The following is a 25045-nucleotide window of genomic DNA, read 5'->3' as shown; positions in this document are numbered from 1 at the left end:
GATCAGAAAAATCGTAAAAAATAAACAAAACCAACTAAAAACTACTTAGCTTTTACCCAAAAAAAATAGAGAGGAGAGCAGAAGTTGAATTGCTAGTAAGTCAAAAATGTCTCCCCCTAGATACAAATTAGCACATAACTAAAGTTACATAAATAAATTCAGCCACGAATTTTCAATGGTCCTTTACATGTATTTATGGGGGAAAATTACATGAAGTGAGGATGTAAACAGATTTAGAGAAGTGAGAGTGGGTGTAAAAGTAAAGGTACATGAGGCTCCCTTCCTTTAATAGACCACTTTCTCACTCTACAAAAACCTACATTCAGGTCCATGTTCATGTCCTCACTCATCACTTCCTCAGACCTGCACTTCTACCACTTCTACCAGAGCTTCAGTACCATTGGGAGATTTGGATAGAAGGAGATGCACACCGAGCTGCCATCACCCCAAGCTCATGGCACCCTGTCTTGCTCCCCACTTTTCATAGAACAGAGCTGTGTAAATGTTCCCCACAGAAACTAGATAGGAACCAGCATTTCTCCATGTGGCCATCATAATCTGAATAATCAAATTTTAACTACACTGGCCTCAGCAGGGACAGATGTGCCAAGTTAAAACATTCATTTTCTTCATCGTGCACATAATATGAAATATTTTCATATAATATGTGTAACAAGGTAATGATGTCTGCATAAGTGAAGTGCCCAGCACCTGTTGAGTGCACAAAACTGGACAAACTTTTGAATCATTTTCTTTAGTTTCTCAGTAGTTTTTCCATACCCAAAACCTGTTTGTTTACCAAGGAATCTAGTGAAGGCTTCACATGTTTACAATATGGCATAAATAATGAAGTGCATAGTAAGTGTAAATAGCTGTTTCTATACCCACACATACCCATATAGGAAATTAAATCACTTTGCACAAGACAGAATTTTCATTTCTTATGGGTGCACCTTTCATTCTAAATAGAGGTTAATCCTCTGTTTAGAATACAGATTTAAATGCTGCATGTAAGTACCTATTATTTCACCATTCACATGTATGCATAACTGTATGTTTCCCATGCAGATGACCATTTTAGCTTGGATGGGCTTCTCATAAAAATGTTTCAGAAAATGTTAATGAAATATTGCAAATTATAACCAAATAAAAATATATTGAATTTCAGAAATACTTTCATCAGCAAAAGGCTATATTTAGAAAGAAAAAAAAATAATCAAAATGAGTGCTACCATTTATTTATACTGCTTTAATATTGTTTTAAACCTCAAAAATTCAGTACTGAGCTGCCAAAATGATTTCTTATCATTTTTTAAATGTACAAAAAAGAAAAAAAATGGAGGGTGGGGTCAAAATTCAAATCAACTTGAAACATTTATGAAATGTTATGAAACTGCCACTAATTTTTGTGCCAGGTGATTATGTATACTGCTGCTGATTCACAATATATCTGTAGAAAAGTCTATAGAGATGCATTCCCATAGTCACTTCTGAGGGACTATTAAAAAGGCAATATTACAGTAAAGAAATGCCAGCTGTGTATCATTGAAACTCAGTTTATCCCTCTAGATTTGCTCCTTTGGGTGCTGTCACACAGGAAATGCCAGTATGTTCCATGTGAACAAATTCGACTGAATATGGTTATTTTTGTCTATTTTTATCTTTTTTAATTATCCCCAGCTTCACAAAGTGGCGTGTCATTTGTTCAAATCAAGTACTTCTAAATCAAATCTCCAGGCTCCACCATCCTTTATTACAGAACTTTCAGGTTTAGTAATAAACTTGGCACATAAAATCATATGAAATCTTTTACTAAACTGACAAACTGCTTACCCTGGTGAAGTCCTAGGATCTCCTAAGAAACAGAAAAATTAAGTCACTGGAAAAAAAAAAAAAAAGGCAGAAATGTATATTTGATTCTCTTTGGACTGTTTTTAAAATGTTTTCAGGAAGAGTGGAATATTTCACTAAACTGGAATGGCAAAGCTTTATACTTACAATTTCTTATATGTGTTAATTTAATACCTACAGAAGCAATACAAAGAAAATACCTTCTTAAAAAAAAAAAGAAAAAGGTTACATTTTTTACTGTGAAGGCTATTACTCATGAACACCGTAACTTAGGAAAGTGCTCATTGTAGATTTGACAAATTCGTCTGTATAGGAATGAAGGGTTGATGAAAAAATTTGAGGTAGAATATCCTGTTTTCTTTGTTTTCTAACAAGATCCATTCATTATTAACAGCAATTCCTGATAAAAGCAGATGATATCACTCAATACTGAAGCGATGTATTTTTATTTTAAATCTGTCAGAAGAAAAAAAATCTCATCAAAGTAGTAGTAAATGTTGTTTAAGTAATACTTAGCTCTCAATTGGTGAGACACTAGAGGAAGTAGAGTATTTCAGTAAAAGTCTACACCTAAACTTACCTGTGCCTTCTACATTCTTAGAAATTCCTTTCAAATCCAAATATTATGACTTCTTGCATTAAAAATGCCTGCATATCCTTTTAGGTTTAACATTTTGTGAAGTCAAATTGCTCTGGTGCCCCTACTGCATTCCTACCCCTGTAAAAATAAATATTTATGAATAGAAACCTTGAAATTCTATTTCTAGTGCAAGACACTAACTTCAGCTTAGCAAATGGTCCCTGAAATGGAACATAAGGGGAACTGCATGTTGAGAATTCTATTTTAATAACGAAAAGTCAGGTTTTGCCAGGAGGTGGTGCTTTCGTACAAAATGTTGTGCAGATGAAAGTAATCTCATTTCTCCCATAAAGTGTGTTCTCAGTATTCACTCTCCTCCCTGCCTTTTTCATCTTGCCTCTGCCACTACCTACCAAAAAAATGCAGAAAAAAAGGGAGAAAAAAAATAAAAAAGCTTAGAATACTTACATAGCTTACCTTTGAATAAGTTTCAGCATAGCAGTCTGTCTGCTAGTAGCATCCTTTGAGCTTGGCTTTCCTATGGGCAAACAGTGGAGTCCTCTCTCATCTTCTTCTATACCTCAGGCTCCCTTTCATAGTTTATCCAAATGCATTCTGGATTGAATTACGGATTCACAGATTTAAACCCTAAAATCATAGCCTGACTGTGCTATTTTGTTGATGTCAATGTTAGGACCAGTAGTATCAACTCTATTCTGAAAAGTATAAAAATTACCAGACCAGATTTTTTTGTTTCTGTTTTGCATCTGAAGTCACATGTCAAAAAAAACTACAATAAAAATAGTTGGGTGCATTCAAATTAATTGGATTAAACCCAGCAGAAAGTCTATGCTTCCCGTCTCAGCTGATGCATACACACACACAAGTATTAGTTATACAGAAACCTGCAGGTGACTGCGACAATGCAAAGGCTCACCTTCCCAAATTTCTGATGACATTTGATTTAAAAAAAAGGAGAGAGAGAGACTGAAAGCGAGACCTCTCTCCAAACTGAGAGCTTGTCCCCCTAAGGCTGACCACACCTGTTGTGGTGCTGACATTCCCTGGAATTCATGAATTCTGCTCAGACAACAGTTCCCATGATCTCTGCATGCGCTGATCCTGCACGAGCCTTTACACTGGTGTTTTGTGTGAGTGTTTGTGCATATCTGGGGGCTCCATGCCTCCTCCGTCTGTAACTGGGTTTCCTTTCCTCCTACAGAGCTTGCACTAGCACTCATTTATCTCAGAGTACAAATCTCTCCCTGCCTTCTACTCAAAGCCTCAACATCAAGTCAGAACCTGTTTCTCCTCCTAGAGACCGTACCACCACACCATCGAGATACCAACAGCACACGCGCCATGAGGCGGGGAGATCTCCTGTTGACAGTTTGAGCAGCTGTAGCAGTTCCTACGATGGAAGTGACCGAGAAGATCACCGGAACGAATTCCACTCCCCCATTGGACTCACCAGACCTTCGCCGGACGAAAGGGAAAGCCCCTCTGTCAAGCGCATGCGGCTCTCTGAAGGATGGGCAACATGATAATATTATTACCTATTAGTTGGGATTTTTTTTTCTTGCAGTGTGTGTGTGCTATACCTTAACGGGAGGGGGGAGGGGGGAAGGGTCGATATGCATTATATGTGCCGTGTGTGAAAAAAAAGTCAGGTACTCTGTTTTGTAAAAGTACTTTTAACTTGCCTCAGTGATGCAGTATAAGGATAAACAGAAATGCTGAGATAAGCTTAGCACTTGAGTTGTACAACAGAACACTTGTACAAAATAGATTTTAAGGCTAACTTCTTTTCACTGTTGTGCTCCTTTGCAAAATGTATGTTACAATAGATAGTGTCATGTTGCAGGTTCAACGTTATTTACATGTAAATAGAAAAAATGAAAACATTTGCCAGAAATGGCAGATCTTTACTGAGAGAGAAAGCAGCTGTTATGCAACACATAGAAAATGTACAGACTTTTTGACAGACCCAGCAGTTGGGTGGCCATGAATTGATGCTAGAAAGAGACTGGGTCACCCAACATACTGAAAATGCTCACAAACATGCAGGCATTTTGTTAGAGTATGGCACTCAGTTAAAAAGGATCAAACCATTTCAAGAGGACCATACTTATAGAAATGTTGAGTTCGAGGGCTGACATATTTAATTTTAAAAATTCTGGGTCTGCATCACTTATTAAATAAAAAAGTATAAAAATATGTACATTACATTTTGCTTATTTTCATATTAAAAAGTAAGACAGAGTTTGCAAAGCATTTGTGGCTTTTGTAGTTTCCTTAAGCCAAAATGTGTTCTTTTTTCCTTGATAGCTTTGCTAATCTTTTAAGCAGTCCTGAAGAAACAAACAAAAAGGACATTTTGTATAGAAAGCACTACCCTAAGCCTTGAGGAACTCCATGCTTTGCTAACCAAGATAACTGTTTTCTCTTTGCAGAAGTTTTGTTTTTGAAATGTGTATTTCTAATTATATAAAATATTAAGAATCTTTTAAAAAAAAAAATCTGTGAAATTAACATGCTTGTGTATAGCTTTCTAATATATATAATAATGATGGTAATAGCAAAAGTTTTTGTTCTCTTGATAGTGGGGAATTATATTTGTGCAGTTGCACATTTAACTATTTTCTTTCAGTTTTCTTTTACTGGGTATACATTTTACAGATCAAAGTCAGCTATTGAAAGACTGATCTGTAAACAATAAGATTTTACCCATGGTGTAACAACTTAAATCATTTTAATACAGCATTTTACAATCAGTTGGGTGAACTGCCATCCATTGTATATACTGATTAGTTCTTTCATGCTGTTTTGTGCATTGTAACAAGTTAAGGGCCCTTCTATTACTTAATGTCCTGCGTATCTTGTAGTTTTCCATGGGTTAAATGACAAAGTGGCATAACTTGGCCCTTTCTCAAGAATGAAGCTGGTATTCTGCCTGTCAGAATTGAATGTGCAGCTCTAACGGCTGTCAGCTATGTGAGTGCAGGTAAATATGTGCCGAAGCAGCAGCTGGAGGCAAAGGGAGGTACTGGCACACAGCTGCCTGCTGTATAGATTCCTCCCCTCTCTCACAAACATAAAACTCTTAAGGAGGTCATCAGTTAAAGGGCAGTTCAAAATCAGTTGATTTTACACGGCCAAAATTGGTCATCTGGTCCTTGGTTCTCATGGACCTCTGCAGTCACATCATCTCACAGTGGGCACGTTGTTGAGCAACGCTCCCTGTGTGTTTACACCAGAGCAGGACTTGCTTCAGCACACGGCATCCACATTTTCTCCAGCCTCATATTGTTCCTTTGACTAAGATAGCTTGACCAGAGGGAATGTGTCATTTTCTTCAAGTCCCTCTTCGTCCCTCTTGTATGTTAGGAAAAAAATGGTATATTCAAGTGTTTCAGTTTAATCTTTCTGTTGGAGGGAAAAAGTGTTTAAGCAAAATGTTAGTGCCATAGTAAAACTGTAATATTTCTTCTTTTTTCAAGAGTCCTTCTAGGTCTCAACTACATACATTGACATTATGATGAAGAATATAGCTGCAACAGTGAAACATCAACACAAAGTACTTTGAAGTGAAATCCAGTCTTTTCTCCACCTACACGTGCAGTTGCTGTGCACTGCTCAATGATGGAGTGTACCTCTCTGTAGTAGAGGATGGTGATCAGACTACAGTGTGTTTTAGGACACAGGCTCTTCACTTGCCATGACTTTACAGAAGCCTGCCTTACAGGCGCTTTCAGCCGTGCAGGGACTAGTACATAATCTGGAAACTTTTTAAGCAGAATACTGTGCTACTAATGCATCCATCTTATCTCATGTAGCAAACTGCAGGGTAAACAAAGATACGCATGTTTTTTTAAAAAAAAAATTGATTAATTTTAAAAACTTTTTTTAGAAAAAAGGGTAAAATGGGGCCCATAATTAATTTTAAAACACAAAAAAACCTGTGTTTCAAACCGCTTTCTTCACCCTCAGATTAACCTGTACTCATATTCTCTTCTGAGAATTTTAAACTTTAGTGTGTCAAAAATATGCAAACGTATCACAAATATACCTTGTCATTTCAAGAAAAAATACGATTTTATTGGTATCATAGCAGAAACTTCTCAGTGGGGAAGGGGATTTGGTCTATTGATATATTAAGAATAGCCATATTAATAGTTTACCTTGCGATTTGCCTCAGCAACACATGAAAAAAAATGAAAGATATCACTTAATGAAGATGCAGTGTAATATATTACTGCAAGTAACTTAAGCAGAAAGTAGCATGAAAACTATTGCCTGGGCAATTTATATTAATTCTGACAGTGATTTTTTTGTATAAACATGAGTAGAACAGAATCACATGAAACTAAATGCCAGTCAGCCCTCTTGTTCCTGCTGCAGAGGGCAACTAACTTATACTGGCAAAATTGTGGGGGATAATGCATATTTGCAAACTGATCTAATGATAAGAAGCACAACTTTGATTGTGAAGTCACTTTCTGTAAACTATAACTGTCTACCTTTCTTGTTCCTTTATCTGTATCTTACCATTTATTGTATTTGCAAAAGCTAATTTGGGTTTATTGTGTGATTCCTTTGTATTTAAGGAGTTTGGGGCAGAGCCCTGAAAGAGTATTAACATTTACTTTACCTTAACCCATGCTATATGATGTTTTAGGCAACATTCTTAATTGTAAGTTCAAACACCCGAAGTGGCATTCTAGACACCTGCAAGTATTGTTATAGCTAAGCTAATCTCTATTAAAAGGTGTTGTCAGTTAGTGTTTAATTGCTGGTGACAATTATATGATATACCCTATCTGCACAACATATATATTGTATGCATTGAGCCATTCACAGTAAAGCTTTGGTCATTTCAGTGTCTCTCAAAAGTTGTGTTCTATAACAAAATGGCTTATATTTTTCCCAGAAGAGGAATTTAGCAGTTTTTAATGATTAATGTAAAAATTAGCTGTTGTCCTCAGATCTTTTTCAGGTAAAGCTAGCATAAGAATAGAACTCATAGGCTGTTTTCAAGGACGTCAACCCCTTTGTATTGTATTTGCAATCCTATATACCGACTTTTACCTGTAGTCTAACAGCTGTTTTGTTTTCCTTCTTCCTTCACCTTGAAGGTAAATGCTTTGTAATTTTTTAAAAGCCACTTGAAACCTCAATAAAGGCTGTTGCCTAAACATGGCATACTTCATCTGTCCCTGTTTGTGCCATCTGCTGTGATGTCGTCAGTTATATGGCATTAATTTCCTGCCACTACAGGTCTCTTGAAGGACTGATGGAACATTGGTGTCTGTTAGAATGCTTCAGACTTTAGATGTAATAAAAGGCTTTTGTTAATATATTTTAACCAAAGATGTGGAGCAATCCAAGCTTTGAGCCACAGACTTTCTGCATCAAAAGTATCCATTTGATTATTTTCATAATCACATGTTGCATTTCTACCTTCCCTTCTCATACCTCAGACTGATCCATACCTCAGTTTGATTCAAAAAAAAGGTCAGTTAAGAAAGTAATTTTTAAAAAAAAAAATAAAAATTAAAAATGCAGTATTAAAGTCTTTTGTGTATTTAATATCAGACCTGGGTTACAGCAGGCATTACACTTGGATTGCTTCAGATGGTTTGTTGTATCCTTTTTTTCTTTTTTTCTTCTCTTTCATGGGGATTTGCTTCCATAAAACAATGGTGATAACAAAATAGCTTGTAAATGGGAGCATACAAGCATTTGCAACAAATATTAAAGTAGAGGCTCACAGCGGCATAAGCTGGACTTTGTCGCCACTAGATGACAAGATGTTATAACTAAGTTAAACCACATCTGTGTATCTCAAGGGACTTAATTCAGCTGTCTGTAGTGAACAAAAATGGGAAAATTTCAAAAGATTCTCCTGCTGGAAATAAGGTATAATTTGTATTTTGCAGACAAATCAGTAAAGTTACTGGCTTTCTTAGTGATATGGTGTCTGTTGTGCATTTTTTTATTAATTTAAATAGTGTTCAGTTTTCACTGTTTCACAATGTAACACGTGAAAGAATCAGCACTTTAACTACCAGCAGCTGCCTAAAGGTCCCTTACAGATTATTTGTGCTTGCTTTGAAAGCTAAGCAGTATTTTCTGGCACACTTCACCCACCAGGAAAGAGATACATGTCTCTCAGTCAAGTCAGGGAAACTCCATCACTGCTCTGGAGTCAGTGTCATTTGGAATGAATCTGAATCTGTCCCTAGCAGAGGAGCTAGGTGAAATAATGCTGGGCTCTCGGGTGCTTAGTTGCAGGGAATCTAAACTCCCATATATACGTGTCCTGTGAATTATACCCATGGGAATAACCCATGGGTAACCCTACAAAAAATGCACATCCTGTGTAAAATCATGTATCATTGGACCTATGCTCTGTCTATACTATCTAACAAAACTGCATAAGGACTGTGTCAGAATGAATCTATTCACCTTGCTATACTTTTTTCTCAGAATGTTTGGTCATTTGTTTGTTTGTTTATTGGGAATTACAGGGGGGGTTTCCAAGTAATATTTATGGTTTTAGAGTTTGAGAATAAAAGAATCGCTTTATTTCAAAAAGATGTGGTTTTACACTGGAAGCAGACAACCTATTAAGAAGTTAAGGTGCTTGGTGAATGTGACAGTTTCAAAAATATCTTTAGAAAGCCTGGTTTATAAACAGGTTTATGAAAGAAAAGAGCTGTGTTATTCTGCTCCTTTTCATGACAATTTCTTTTCAGGGAAATATTGCTAGTATTGTTGTGTTGGATGCAGCCTAGCAATGAGATGCTAAAACTAAGATTAAATGTCATGATTTCACTACAGAATATATTTTGTACATGTAAATAGCTTTTTGTCATCACTGATGAGGATGAACAAAATATTTCTGAAAATGCAGAAGTCTTAGAAGATTTATCTAGGAGTCCTCCATCTTGCAGTCATCTATGTGATTAATACTGATAATGATATACCTGCATTGGAAAAGAAATTACTTAGAAAATAGAGTTTGTTATATACGTTTCCTGATATTTCTTTCTCTGGAAAAAATACAAGCATGATCGTACTGATTACTTTGCTTTAAATTCTATGTTTATAAATTATAAACAATTTTTTAAATTATGTTTGCGGTGGGAGTGGGAGGCTTAACAATTCTTTAAATAAGCTTTTTCACTTTAGGTTCACATATGTCATCCTAAAAAGCAATTGTGAGGTGTACAGTCTGAGGTAATAACTAAGTCACATATCTTTTCTATTCAGAGTATTTGCTTTCCCCAAAAATTGCTTTCTTTTCTTTAGCAAAAATCAACATAATATCTTCGTAGAACTGGGAAATTATGCTGAGATGGTGCATATGTCACATTAAGGCCAGCAACCAGCAATGCTACTCATTCATACCTAACATTTTCTCAAACACAATGCCTACATTTCCAGAGGTAAAATACTGGGAGTGAGAGAATCCAAGGAACAGTAAGGATAAATGATTTTTAAACAATCAGGTCATTGAGCCTATAAGCAGCAAAAATAGGTTGTTCTATCAAGAGACATAGCCTGTTCATCCTTAATTTGGTGGAAATTTACCAATGCAGCAAGGTCTTACCTGTTCCATCTAAACTGATACATGAAACTCCAGTTTTCTGGAGTCCCTGATTTTGGGAAATTCAGACTGCTTAGTCATAGGGCTACATTTTTTATATTCATGTATTGTACTTAATGTTTTGCACTCATTATTCAGAGCACCTGAAAAAGGTAAATCTATTCTGCATTCTCTGCAGTCCATGTAGACATGTCCAAGATAACTCTGTTGTGAGCAGATGTTTTGGTTAACAGTAGTCTTTCTACTGCTGGTATTTCTTTCTCCTCTTCCAGCAGATACTGTAAAGTGCTTTGGTTCCATTCTGCATCCCCTTGATTGCTAAAGACATTTGAAGGCTAACATGAGAATACCTGTGTGAATGCTGAATTTGAACTGATTTCATTGTTTCTGAAAGGTGAAAATTGTGTTGTTCTAAATGTTGTCCTCTCTATCCTCTTCTTTGTACTTCTGTCTGTGGTTCATTCATATTCTGCCCATAGATTTCAGCTGCAAGTATCTCTCTGTATTTATCTGGACAATGATCCATAAGTTCTTTTAGGTTACAAAATGTTGCCTCCTGCTGGAAGCAGGAATTGGTCACCATTGGCTGTGCAGGTTTTACGTCTCTGACCAAAGATAAAAAATAATGTAATAAAAGACTTAACTGTATAGGAAAATGTAGCAGTGATAAAACTCAAAGGCAGTGATTTTGCATGATAAACATAATTGGTGTAAGTCATGATTTTGTTTTTACAGAACATTTCATAGATAATTATTTTCTGTAGAGTTGCTCAGGATTGTTTTCAGTCTCACAGTGAAAATGCAGCATTCTGTGAGGCCCAAGTCACTTTTTTTTGCAGCATTTCACACATGGTAGTATTTTTTAGGGAAGTGAGAGCTAGAAAATATCATTATGACATCCTTTACAGTTACATTTTTACAGTGAGAAAGCTTGATCTAATACATATTACTCTGCCTGTTCTGAATACAGAATAAGATAGGCAGGAGACAAATTTTCTTGAAAGGGGAAACTACATAAAATATGAATTTTCAACCTGGAAAATACATGAATGAGAGAGTATATCCTTATATGAATAATACGGAGGTAGCAGATCTGCAGGAAAATATTATGTACTCTCTCTCAAAAGCATTGGAACTACAGGATATATACAAAGAAACCATCTGACAGTATGTTCACAAGGGCATATGATGAGCATCTTATCTGTAATTAAGCAGTGGGATTTTTGGCCATGAAGGATTGTGAAAGCAAATATCCTCGGTAAGGATGGTTTATTAATGGTTTATTATTAACAATAAAAATAGAATTAACAATAATTAATAATGGTTTAGATAAGTTAAAAGGGTATAGTTGCATTTGTCTTGTTAAGCATGATGATACACTTACAGTATCCAGCTAGAGTAAAGAAAGATTTTCCATGGCTTATTTTTGGAAAATGAGAAGCATTCTAGGGAGCAATTCATGTGTGCTTTTTATTTTTGTACGTTCTTCCCCCTGAAAATCCCCTACAGATTACCGTCAGGGAAAAGATAATAGGCTAAGTGGATTTTTGTTCTGATCCCATATGGCAGTCCTTGTTTCTAGACATCACATAATATAACTATCCTAATTTTCTCTGCATACCCTGTTTTTTTCAGGTTATGAATATTGATTTTACAGTGCTGGAAATTAATACAGTATAAATGAAGCATTCAGTACACATAATCAGCCAAGAGCTAAATCTGTCACATAGCATGGGTTTGCTTTTGGAGGAACTCTGGGGAAAAAAAATGAGAATTTATGACCTTTGGAAGAAGGGGCAGGCAACTCAAGAAGAATACAAGATGTTGTTAGGTCACGTAGAGAGAAAATTAGAAAGCAAAAAGTTCAATTGGAATTCAGTCTGGTCGATCACTGGTGTGAAAGATGTTTAAAAAATGTTTTTTATAATACATCTGAAACAAAAGGAGAGACAAAGAAAATCTCTGTGCTTTATTGAACACAGAGGGGACCGTGTCAGCAAGGACAGGTAAAGATAAAGGCTGAGGTGCTTAATGTGTACCTTGCTTCCAACTTTAGGAGTAAGACTGGTTATTCCTAGTGAAACCAGGCTCCTGATGGGGGGGAGGGAGGGGGGACAGACAGGGAGCACAACAGTCCCCCTGTAATCCAAGGGAAAATAGTCATTGACTTGCTGAGCAATATAGACATTCATAAGTCTATGGGACCAGATGGGATTTGTCCAAGGGTACAGAAGGAGCTGGTAGAAAAGCCTTGTCAAGACACCCTCCATCATTTATCATCTGTCCTGGTTAACTGGGGAGATCCAGGTGACAGGTTGGCCAGTGTGATGTACATCTCCAAGAAGAGCTGGAAAGATCTGAGGAACTACCACCTGTCAGCCTGACCTCTGTGTCCAGCAGGGCTATGGAGCAGACCACCTGAGTACAAGCACTTGGCAGCTGCAAGACAGCCAGGGGATCAGCATCAGGGATTTAGGAAACGAAGGTCCTGCTTGACCAACCTGGTCTCCTTTTATTACCAGGTCACTTACCTGGCAGACAAAAGGAAAGTTACGGATGTTGTCTGTGTGGACATAGCAAAGTCTTTGAACTGTCTGTGATTGCATACTCCTGGAGAAGCTGGCAGCCCATGGCTTGGACAGGAGCACTCTTTTCTGGGAATTGGCTGGATGGCCGGGCCCAGAGCGTGGTGATGAATGGTGCTGCATGCAGCTGGCTGTTGGTCATCAGTTGTGTCCCCCCCAGGAGCAGGGGCCAGTCCTGTTCAATATTATCTGGACAAAGGGACTGAGTCCACCCTCAGAAAGTACAATATTAAATTTGGGTGGGTGTGTTGGTCTTCTGGAGGGTAGGAAAGCTCTGCAGATGCATCTGGAAATGAGATTCAACAAGGCCAAGTGACAAGTCCTGCGCTCAGGCTACAACAACCCATGCAGTGCTATATCTTGGCAAAGAGACTGGGAAGCTGCCTGATGGAAAAGGACCTGGGGGTGGTGGTCAACAGCAAGCAGGACAGAATATGTTGTACCTAGGAGGCCAAGAAGGCCAAAGACATCCTAGCTTGTGTCAGCAGCACTGTGGCCAGCAGGACGTGACTGTTCCCCTGGACTCAGCACTGGGGAGGCCACACCTTGAGTGCTGCACCCAGTTCTGGACCCTTCACTTCAATGAAGTCACCTGATGCTGGAGGGAGCTGAGGTTGTTTAGCCGGGAGAAAAAAGACTCAGGAGTAACCTTGTTACTCTCTACAGCTCCCTGAAAGGAGCTTGTAGCAAGGCGGGGTTTGGTCTCTTCTCCCGGCAACCAGTGACAGGACAAGAGGAAATTGCTTCAAGCTGTGTCAGAGATTGGGGTTGGACATCAGGAAGAATTTACTCATGAAAAGGATTATTAAACATTGGAACAGGCTGGCCAGGGAGTGGTGAAATCACAGTCCCTAAAGGTGTTCAAGAAACGACTGAACTTTCTGCTATGGTTTAGTTGACAAGGTGGTGATCAGACAAAGGTTGGATTCAATGATCTTGGAGGTCTTTTCAAACCTAAATGAATCTGTGATTCTGTGCTTTTACAATATTGTGCAGTACACCCAGTTGACTTAAGTGTAAAGATGCAACTATTTATTCCACAACAGCCAAGGGAAAATGAATAAATGCATAAATTATAGACACAAGAGTACACTTAAGGATGCATGATTGATAGAATTAACATGCACATGCAGGAATGAGAAAATATCTGTGTGTAAGTATAGAGATGGGAAGTGAAAACAAAGTGATGATGGATGAAATGGATGCAAACATTGGTCTGTAATTTCACATACCTACTGTTCAAGCACATACCAGAACTTTGCTCAAAAGATGGATTTGTAGTTGTCTGCAAAGTGCCAGCTAATGCAACAAGACTGCTCCCACCATGAAAAAAACTGCTTTCATGTGTTAATATGCCAATATTAGTCATAAAACTTTAATTAAGAGAACACATATAGACAGTCAGTAAATAATGAAATCTTTGTTTACTGTCAGAGTACACAGTTACACAGAAAATTTCACAAAATTATATTATCAGGAAATACTCTCTGTGTGCTCATGTCAGAGCTTAAGATAGCTTTTGAAAGTAGCCCATCAGACCAGTCTGCAAATGTATACTCTAGATTAGCCATCCTGTGCAGACTTCCTTTATAGCATCTAGGCTGACGACCTTAACAAGGATATGCTGTGGTTTAATCAGAATTAGAGCACTAAGTGCAGAAACTCCTGAGCAAAATTCCACAGATATATTATATCCACAGATCAAAAACAAAGGTTGTTGGATGATGTTTTCTCCTGCCTCTAATATCTCTGCATGTAGACTGGGATATTTTCAGAGTTTCCTAAAATGTTTTTGTATCTCTGAGACAGTGAGCTAGTCAAGTTTAGTAACAGTCTAACTAGGAAATCATTTAGTGAGGGCACTGTAACAGCCCATGAGAAATGATCATGACAGATGCAGCATAAATATAACAATTTTTAAATCTCTCCTGTATTACCTCAGCATGCAGAGGCAGAAGCTGAGCCAAACACAGCCTCCTGCAATGACTTCTTTGCTATTTATAGCCCTTGAATATTAATTGAACAATTCAGTCTATCAAATTGTTCCATTCTTGCAGAAAAACACACTTTGTCCCAAGGTAGAAGACAGATAGAAGGAGACAACTGAACAAATGAAAAGCATACAAGAACAGAAAGTAGCTTGCGAACATCATTCCAGTGCCCTCTTTCTGAATTCTGTTTGAAATTTCAGCTGTCTTAAATTTGAGTGGTCAAAAAGAGAAGTTACCTTTAAATAGTGGTAAAATTAATACTGACTGAACTTTTCTCATGTCTTTGTGGGTGTCCCTCAGAAGTGTAAATATCAATTGGTTAGGAGTTGGCAGAACTGAAGATCAACCTGCAGATAAAGCAGTGAAAGTTACCACAGCAATGACTTCTAACCCCTTTTAAAAGGGGTTTTAAAAGGTTAAAGAACCTTTTCTAGACAGAGGAAGAAGAGTGGCTTAAGATTTTCAGGTTTCCAGAACAAAAATGACTGATCAGCAAACTTCTGAATGTAGCACAGGAATTATACAACCTACTTCCTGAAAACACAGGTAATTTCTCCAATCAAGTGTTTGGGCTGAATCACTCTACATCTTCAGGAAGATACATGGATATACTTTGAGTGTAATATGTTTTGGTACAGTTTGAGCACCTTTTCTTCTTCCAACATGCAACAGATACTTCCTGATACTTTCACAGAAACTTCTTTCTACTGCTGGCCTTTCTGAGCCTCACATCTATTAAATGCCAGATGCATATTGCAATTGAATTCCTGATTTATTGTATTAAATATCTAATATTTCCTCTCTTAAATTCTTTTTATTTTAAGAATTTTTCAGGACACTGAAAAATACAGACAAAACCCATCTTATGTCAGTATGGCTCAGAGAAAACAAAATTATTTCTGCTTCAGGAATCTGTGAGACAAACAGTAGCTTTTGAAACAACTCCGCTGTTTTAGGAAAAAGTAGTCACAGGAAATCTAGAGAAAAATAGGTGCCCCAGTAAATGGTACAGTCAGTGAAGGCAATGCCGTAACAAACCTTCAGCTGTCCCTCTTTCTGCTTTCCTGACGGAAGAAAAGGAGGAAAATCTCTTCCTTCTTCCAGCCCCATTCTTCTATACTGTAGAATATATATACTTCTATACTGCTCTGGTGGAAATCATAAAATCATTTAGGCTGGAACAGCCCTCTAAGGCCATAAAGTCCAGCCCTTACCCCAATATTACCAAGTCCATGTCCCTGTGTGCCATATCCACACCTATTTTAAGTCCCTCCAGGGTTGGTGACTCCACTGCTGCCTTAGGCAGCAGCCAGAGACTGAAGTAGTTCATGCCTCAAACACTGACATAAAGTTTTGCTCATTGTAACAAACCTTTGTAGAGAAGCTGCAACCAAAGAAACCTCTCTGAAGACACCTGACTGTGACTTTGGACTGCAAGTCAAACTGCTGAGATTCAATAAAGGGAAAACCTTCAGTCACCTGAAACAAACAAGTAAACAAGGAAAGGATGTGAGCCAAACCCAGCAGCCCTGCTAAGAATCACCTCTGGCTTGCCTCGGGGTGGGGGAGGCCCTAGACCACAGACCCCTTTGCTGGGAGCAGGTTTGCACAGATTGCCCCCAAGCGAGGAACGGAGAGGAATTTTGGGTGTGTTGTAACCTCTGCTCGGGGGCAGAACCCATCCTCCCTCACCCACACCGGCCGTGGAACCCCCAAGCCTGGGAGTGCCACATCCACGGGATGTTCACGTGAGGGGCAGCTGAGTGGGTGCCTTGATCCATCAAAGGCCCCACAGGTACCCCCAGAGCCCTTCCTGAGGCCTCGCACCACGGGGCTGCAGGAGATGCAGCAAGCGTGGAGTCTGCGGAAAGAGACAGTGGCAAACTGCCCCCGTCCCCCAGGGGGGTGCCTGGGGTTTCCTACCTGGCCTGAGCGTATTTTAACCCCACTGTGCTTTTGGGGGGACCTTCACCAGCAAGGAGAGGATCAATGGAACATCACTGGGATCCACAGAGTGGTGATATTTTCCTTATTCTGTCCCTGTCACTCTCTTTCTCTCCCCCCCCCACCTATTTCCTATTTCTTTTCTTCTTTCTCTCTCTCTCTTTCATATTTACTATCAAATAAAAGCCATACTATTGTCACTGGCATATGGTCTTGTTTACACTTTAAGTGGGGCAGGGGCATTTATAAGAACCTGGATCTTGGCAGCAGCCTCTTCCAGGGCTTGACAACCCTTTTGGTGAGAAACATTTTCCTAATATCCTGTCAAAACCTCCTCTGGCACAACTTGAGGCCTCTTGTTCTGCCACTGGTTTCTGTGAGAAGAGACCAAAACCCACCTGGCTAAAACCTATTTTAAGGCACCTCTAGAGAGTGACAAGGTTCCATCTGAGCCTCCTTTTCTCCAGGCTGAGGCCTCCACAGCTCCCTCAGCTGCTTCTCATCAGACTTGGGCTCAAGACCCTTCCCCAATTCCATGGACCTTCTCTGGGCCTACTGCAGCGCCTCAATATCTTTTGGGTCGTGAGATGTCCAAAACTGAATGCAGCACTCAAGGTGTGGCCTCACCAGTGCCCAGTACAGGGGAATAATCTCTCCTTGTTTTGCTGGCCACGCTGACCCAGGCCAAGATGCCACTGGCTGTCCTGGCAGCCTGGGCCCATGCTGGCTCCTGTTCAGCCACTGTCAGCTAGTATCTTGTCCTGGGTTGATTATGATGTTAAATTGTATCCCCATTCATCCACCTAACTCAGACACAGGTTCTGTACTCTTAAAATTCCATCTGAGAGTAAAAGTGAGTGGAAAAGAAGCACCAAGTCTGTTATCAGACTGCACTTGCTCCCCCCGCATCGGGAGTTTTGACTACAGCACAGACAGACAACAAGACACAGATCGCCTTGGCTTTCCAGCTAGCCGGAGCAGAGAGGTCTTCCTGGACTGTTTTCTTTCCCTTTTTCTGAAACAAATCGAACCTGCTCTGGGCTGGGGACTCGGGGGAGCACCGGGAGCTTGCACCCCTGGACTACCGGGAGCCCAGGCTGGGCAGCGGCATTTTCCAGCGCCAGAGGGACTGATAACAGAGCCAACACCCCCAGGAAAGAGACCCTCTGAAGTTCGTCATCTCTTCTGAAGGGCGAGAGGTTTTGTAATTTGATATAATTCATTTTTGGGGTGGGTAGTGCTGTGCCTGTGAAATAAACAGGTTTTTTCCACTTCTCTCAGAGAAATCTCTTCCCAAACCGGTTGGGGGGTGGGAGAAAAGGGCCACGTGGGTTTGCTTCCCTGGGGGAGCCCCACTGGAGGTTCTCTCCCAAATTTGCCCTAAACCAGGACACACCTCCATGTCGTTTCCCACCAGGAAAAGAGAAATCTCATGGGTTTCACCAAAGTGAAAGCTTTCCAGTCACTCTTTACCCAGCCTATAATGCTGCAGGGGGTTGCTGTGACCCAAGAGCAGAACCTGGCGCTGAGCCTTGGTTCTGAAACATGTTTTTTATACCGGACCTCAGGACATGCTTACTGCCTTCTAACACATTTTAAGATAGAGGACAGAAAAGAGACAAGATTTAAAGTAAAAGCATTTTTGTATGGATTTAATTTTTCAGAATACTTCCTCATGGAAAGTGATATCCCAATTTTCCTTTTTTTTTTTTAATGCCAGTTGTGCCAGTTATACAAGATGCCAGTTTGCTCCTTCCTACTTTTTCCTGGTAATATTTCTATATAACTTATCAGAACTTAGGGAAGAATGCTATTATAAAGAGAATAAGTCATATGTTTCTATAGATAGATATAGTTTTACGTGGAGAATTTTAGCTGAGAATTCATGGTCAGTCTACATGTTGGCATTTGGATATGTTGTTGTTTACACTCAGGTTGAGTAACACCTGAACGAAGGTATTGAAGGAAGAAACATGGAAATTATTAATTTTATATATATATATATACACATATATATTTATTATACATATCGATAAAAATTATAATGCTTATAATGCTAAGGATTTTCAAGATTGTTTTCTGAATTATGATAATAATTTAATCATTTAACAATTTAATAATTTAATTTAATAAATAGTAAGATTCTTTCTTCAACTGGGTTCTCCCTTCTGCTGCTGCATCACATACACCTTGTGTAGCACTGAGGTGTTATTTGCTTGTGGTTTACTGTACACTTTCTTTGAAGGACTGTAAGAAACCAGCAGTTTGCTTTACTATGGCTCTTATTTTAGACAGCCAAAATCCTGGAAAAGCAGGGAAACAAAGCCTCTCCTGTGATAAAAAGGGCAGTTTCTGGAGTGATGTATAACTCCAGTCTTAGCAGGGATGGGGTACTGATAATCTACCCACAAGGAATCACCCGCCCAGAAAATATTGAAAAGAAAGAGGGGAGGAATACTTCCTAAGAGGCTGAGGAGAATTGTGTGAAGATTGTCCAGTGTAAAATAACATCAATTGATACAGGAATGTTAGAAAGTACAGAGGGAAGAGGGAGCTCACCTGTTCTCATTTACTGTCTCTTCCTGGTATCCTTTTAAATTATTAAAATTTAAATTATCTTAAATATAGGATATTAAATTATCCTATTAAAAATTTCTTGTGTTTAGGAACAAACTTTTTAAGAAAATCTTGCTTGAGTGATAGCTCTAAAAGGAATGCTCATAGTAAGATAAATTCAGACAGTGCCACCTGAAAGCTCAGCTCAGTCAAGGCCTTCATCATACACCTCTTTGAGGATATCAAGACTCAGGTGCTGGCTTACTGTGGCAGTAATTTACTGACTGAAAAATGACTTCCCCCAAGACAGAAGCTGGAAGAAAGAACACAATAAAATGCATTTACCCTATAAAGAGGCAGTTTACATCATATTTGTTCTGTTTACCAAACATAGAAAGATAAGGCTGTATAAAAGAGTTAGATCTTTTAAGACTTAACCTTAATCTAGGGGTAATTATTTAAAATACCTTAATCTAGGGGTAATTTTTCAGTAGGCACTATAACCCTTCAAATCATTTTTATCCAATATAGTTTCTTGTTCTTGATAGTAAAATGTTCTAAAATCATAGAAAATTCGGAGACTTAGAAAGAAAGTTAGGTTTGGAAAGCCCTGGGAAAAGCAGGCCCTGAGAAATGTTAGGCGCTGTGCTTGCTAAAGATCAGGTCAAACTGCACCTGTGTAGTCAGTATATGATAAATGATACAATTGTTAGATGTGATTAGATATAATCATTGTTTAAAGAACATGAGGAACAATGTTAGGGGGCTAGGGGGGATCAGAGAAGTCCATGCTTGGGTAAAAACAACGCTTACAATGGAACAATGTAAGTTTAATATTTAATATGTAAGTTGTATAACGATAGAGTATAAAAACATGTTCAACTCAAAACCAAATTGGGTCAGATTTGGGTATGTGTACCCCTGACACCCAGAGCTCTTCAATAAAGCACCTTCATATAATCATTCTGTGATTATGTGTGTTCCTGAATGCTAACATTCTGAAAGGTTTTGTAGCTGTGAGTCTTAGCTGCCCACTTGCACTTATTTCTTCCCATTAAGCCAAGCAGACCAGCTGCAGTTTCTGAGTCACTCCTATAGCCATGCTGGCAGCTGGAGTGAGGCTATGCTGCTGAGCTGGGAAGGCTCTTCAGCTAATGTTAACATCAGTCTTCCTTTAAGTACTCCCATCCAATAGCTGTGGAAGAGACAGGCACCAGCAAGACCTCTTCCTACTTTCTGAATGGCAACAGATTTCCCCAGCCTACTGGATTAAAAAGGGTTTTACTGGATTATAGTTTTGTTAGCAAGGAGAAGTATCTGTCTCTCCTATACAGTTTCTCTACCCGGCTTTTTGGAGTCACAGGACATTAGGCTTCAGGAAGACCTTAGTTTCCAACTCTCAGGCATTTGGATTTCCTCTGATCTTGCTCTTTGACAGTCAGTGACCCCAGACTGTTCCTCTACTCATCATTTATTATTGTTATTGTTATTGTTATTGTTATTGTTATTGTTATTGTTATTGTTATTGTTATTGTTATTGTTATTGTTATTGTTATTGTTATTGTTATTGTTAACAACATTTTAAAAGCCTCTTCTACTTATTGGACCACATCAAGTTTCTTTAAAGAAACCTCTTGCTTCACCACTGCCTCCCTAGAGTTCCTGGTTTCTGGAAAACAGGTCCAGCCATGCTCTCTATCAGTAAGTGGTCCCACCCCTTTTCTCACTATACTGGGTTTAGCCAATAAATGCAAATAGCCAGAGATGGACACACAGCCCTTGCACAGCAGCACCTTGGCTCAGCCTCATTTCTGGGTAACTTAATTCCAATGAGATTAATGCTGTTTCATACCAGAGTACAGTTAAAGCAGGATTTGGCTTAATTTACAGTGTAAAACTCTTTTCTGTGGCTACAATATGTGGAAAAATCTCACGCTGTCCTCACATTGCCCAAAGAAGTAAAAGCAACTCACTTTACTCATTCAAGTACTCAGGCAATGGAGTCACAGGTAGCATTCTGATAATTCCAGAGTAACTCTTTATGAATACTAGGAACCTAAAATGATAATGTGAATTACAGAGTTAGTAAGTAGATGAACAAGAAGACAGAAACAGTTTTAAAAGTTTGTTAAAAGTTTGTTAAAAGACTGTGAGTCTTCAAAGCTGTGCCAGGCCACAGCTCATAGGTGTCACTCTGAAGCTAAGGTTGCACCAATACACCTAATCTCTATTGTGTAATGTGTCTGAGTTGGGCCTGTTGCTCTTCTGGGCATGTTGCAAAATATATCTGTTCATTAATGTTTCTTTGGAGAGCAAAAATTCTTCCTGAAGTGATGTAGGATATGCAACAAACCTTTTGTAAATTAGAGTAAGATATTTTCAGATCAGAGGACTTGGTATTAACTATATGTTAGATACCTAGAAAGTTTTCTAGGAAATCTTTCCATTAAATTACCATTTAATTACCATTTAAATTTAAAGGAATACAAATTCTGGAAATCCTGATGGGCAAGCTGTTCCTTCTACTTCTCCGTTTTCTCCTCAAAGATACTTCTGATTGATTCAAGACCTTTTCAACTGCAAATCTCTAAACAAAAGACAAATGGGGACATACAATGTTCTTGGTGAGGGAGGATGAAAGGCTTACCCTTGCTTGCATGCTGAGATAGAATAAGCTGTCTGATGGTGGAATTTTTTCTATGTCTGTGGAGGTGCCCAGAGACTGATGACCTGGCACCACTTGTGTAACTGACAATCCAGTTTCACAAAGAAAGGTGAAACTCAAGCCTGATATAAGCATTTCATCAAGACACCCCTGCACAGCTTTATAACCAGTTTGATTGAACTGACCAGGCATATCTGCAGTGTATGTTTCAAGATGAAGTTCATAGAAGGTGTTGGAAGGGCCCTAGTTGCCTTCAATGGACTTTGGAGTAGGACCTTTATGTTCAAAGGCACTTCCCCGCAGTTTATCAGTGACATCAGGAGCTGCCTGAACACTGCTGTGGGCAGACAAAACGTGCTTTGCCCAGCAGCACCCAGGCATCTCCCTCATGCATCTGCCAGTCTTGCTGCACAGACTCCCACTAGTCCAAGCTGTGCTCTGAACACAGGATCTGTCCTTTTCTCTGCTAATCCCTGCTCCTGGTGCATGGGTTTCACAAAGTAAAAACTGGCAAACATGATAAAAGTGATTTTTGCATCCTCCTCTTGGTGGGAACTTAAACTTGCACCCCTCAGCGCTCCCATTCCCAGCTCCACGTGAGCAGCAGGAGCCCCTCTCATTCTACAGGAGCAGATACTTATCAAAATTGGGAATACAAGGACAGGTCTCATGACACAAATCCGTTGTTTGTGCGATCAACCAAGCAGTCTTCCCTCTGTGTTAATAACTGTGTTAATAGCTCTGTGGCTGTGTTAACAACTGTGTTTTGACAGACATGCGGCAGCAGCTCCCATCAGATAGAGCAGCTATAGAAACTGCTAGTGTGGCTTTGCTGGTCTCAGCTCACAAGGGTTTGGTAAAAATGTAGCTCATGTTATCTTCGTTCTACATCTTGGAAGCAAAGACATCTGACTGTGTCATACAAATGGTTCTTTCTGACCTCAAATCTCTGAATGCAGAGATGTAAACTGCTGTTTTGATGTTTTTTATGAGATGACATTATCTTTGAATAATTTGAATCTATATTCAAATATATATATAGAGAGATATATATAAATCTATATCTATATTTGAAGAAACTCTGATAATCACTCTTAATTATATGTGGGTTTGCAGTTAAACACTACATGATGAATATTTTCCATAATTTACTAAGATAAAATAAGACAAATTAAGTGTGAAGTTTTGCTTAAGTATATAATTGTGTTATAGTTAAAGGTATAATTTATGATACACAATAATGGAACTTAAACCTTTATGAGCCTAATAAAAAACCCACCTTTGTGCAAAGTCAGTAGCAGGTGAAAGTTTGTCATCATTCTCTATTCTTTTACTGCCTCAGTGTTTGTGAGCATGTTTTTAAGATAAGTCACCAGACAATCTATACCAAAGCAAGCTGGCTACAGAGAAAAGCCTTATTCAGAGATGTTTTGGGGATGTTCAGGATGTCCACCTGATTGTATTACTTTAGGTCATGAAATAGAACAATCAGCTAACAACCTGAATTGCCATCTCTGTAAGCCAAACCTGGGAGCATATTTCTGCCTGTATTTACTCTGGGCTAAACTAGGACACAGCCCAAAACTATTTTGGATTACAGGTGCTGCAGTGGCTTTTTTACTCTGTCCTCTGATATGCAGAGAGAGGTGACATGATCTGACAAGTTTCTACAAAAAAAATATAGATAGAGGTGACACTGAAAAATGAGTCTGAGTTGGGAAGCCCATGTCACCCAGAGAGATGTCAATAAAGATGAAGAAAAGAGAGTGAAGGTTTAAAAAAAGATGACAATACTCTTCTATTCAAATATGTCCAATTTCAGAAAGTGGTAGCATATATTGACAAGAGATCTTGAGGGAGAAGGTCTAGTGGAAGCCCAAAGGAGGGACTCTTTTCTACTACCACCAACTTTTAACATCTTCAGATAGAGCAGGATGGGAGCTGGTCTTGCCAGGTCACTTATTTACTATGTGGCTTATCAAATGTAGCCATGGACAGTACTTCCACCAGGTCCTGTTGCTGGCACTGGAGCAGTCATCAGGCAACCCAAGGCACTTGTCCCAGACTGTGGACTGCCTGTAACATGGAAACATAGGAATTTTTGTCAGTGAATGTATCCATGTGTTGATTTTCTTAGCTGTATAAAGGTGCACATGGTTTGGCAGCTGGAATTTTTGCTTCTTCATGAACAGAGTTTTACTTCCTCATTTTTCATGAAGAGAAGTTAGATTCTGACTGTGCTATCAGCTTTTGTTCCCCTTTGTCTCCTATTGTCTGCAGCAGAAAACCACTTCTCCCAAGCAACAGAAACACATGAAACTGAATCTTCACAGTCTGGTTGTCTGACACTCCTGACTCAGAAACTGATGTTGTATAATGAGGTCTGTTTCAGAGCAAAGCTTAGTCTTTTATTAATTATTTAATTAATTTTAATTACACCATCTTTGTGTCTGTGCAGACACTGCACCTGAAATACCACCTGCTCCTGGTCTATCCTTTTCCTGGAGACTGCTTCCTGAGACACTTGGGACAGCACTTTTGGGATATTCTGTCCCATTCCCTGCCTGCATAAACACTTTTTAGGTGGCTCCAGCTGCTGAGCAGCAGTGTACACAAATCAGCACTGTGTTACCCCTGCCTTGTTAACAGTATCAGGAAACAGTTCTCTTTCTGGACATGCTGTTCAGCTGTAACAAAAAATGCTCAATCTGAAAACAGTCCTTAAATGCTCTCAGAGAGGACTTTGTCTCCCTCCAGTGATTATTGAGTACCTACAGGGAATAACCTCAGTTTTTTTAAAGTAAGATGGTTTAAGTGATCTCCTTCAGATTAGAAAAACAGATAAAATCTGAGATCATCTCAGCTGACTTTTTGTGCCTTGTGAGAAGTAGATTTTCATGTCACCCTGCACTGACCCCACTCATGTGCCAAAAAACACCTTTGAGGCAGGATAACAAGGTTTAAGTGCTTCACTTCCCTTGTACTTGTGACAAGCTCTGTCCATCAAAGATTTGTGCCTGCTTTTGACAAACACAAATACTTCCCTCACAGAAGACCCCTTCAGTGCTCTACAGCTGGCAAAACTACTCTTGTTATATAGCCAAGACTTCTTGTTGTTGTTGTTTTTGTTGTTGTTGTTGTTTAATATGCACTGGTTTTAGACTTTTGTTTTCCCCAGCATTCAAACAAATGATGTGGTCTCCAATTTTTCAGCTTCTATTTTTGAAAATGGATTTGAGAATGTGTGAACATCTTCATGAA

The 25045-nt window shown here is 39.0% G+C and overlaps 1 protein-coding gene across 14 annotated transcripts in view; it reads left to right on the top strand.

The window, feature by feature from the left end:
* The window catches only part of MEF2C (myocyte enhancer factor 2C), a 127704-nt gene extending 119301 nt beyond the window's left edge, over window positions 1-8403 (top strand). For 8 of the 14 annotated variants that reach the window (XM_086868740.1, XM_086868742.1, XM_023944705.2 and 5 more), the window contains one exon: window positions 3654-8403. In XM_086868740.1, coding sequence (XP_086724866.1) covers window positions 3654-3975 — 322 coding nt within the window. In that variant the 3' untranslated portion in view covers window positions 3976-8403. The remainder of the gene's footprint in view (window positions 1-3653) is intronic. The other 6 variants (XM_086868743.1, XM_023944709.2, XM_023944708.2 and 3 more) reach the window with 2 other exon arrangements.
* Window positions 8404-25045: the final 16642 nt, after the last annotated feature.

This window comes from Cyanistes caeruleus, chromosome Z (genome assembly GCF_971803275.1).
Source record: "Cyanistes caeruleus chromosome Z, bCyaCae1.hap1.1, whole genome shotgun sequence".
Classification (NCBI taxonomy): domain Eukaryota; kingdom Metazoa; phylum Chordata; class Aves; order Passeriformes; family Paridae; genus Cyanistes; species Cyanistes caeruleus.
Note: the sequence above shows the minus strand (reverse complement) of the source record. Positions and strands in the feature narration are given on the sequence as shown.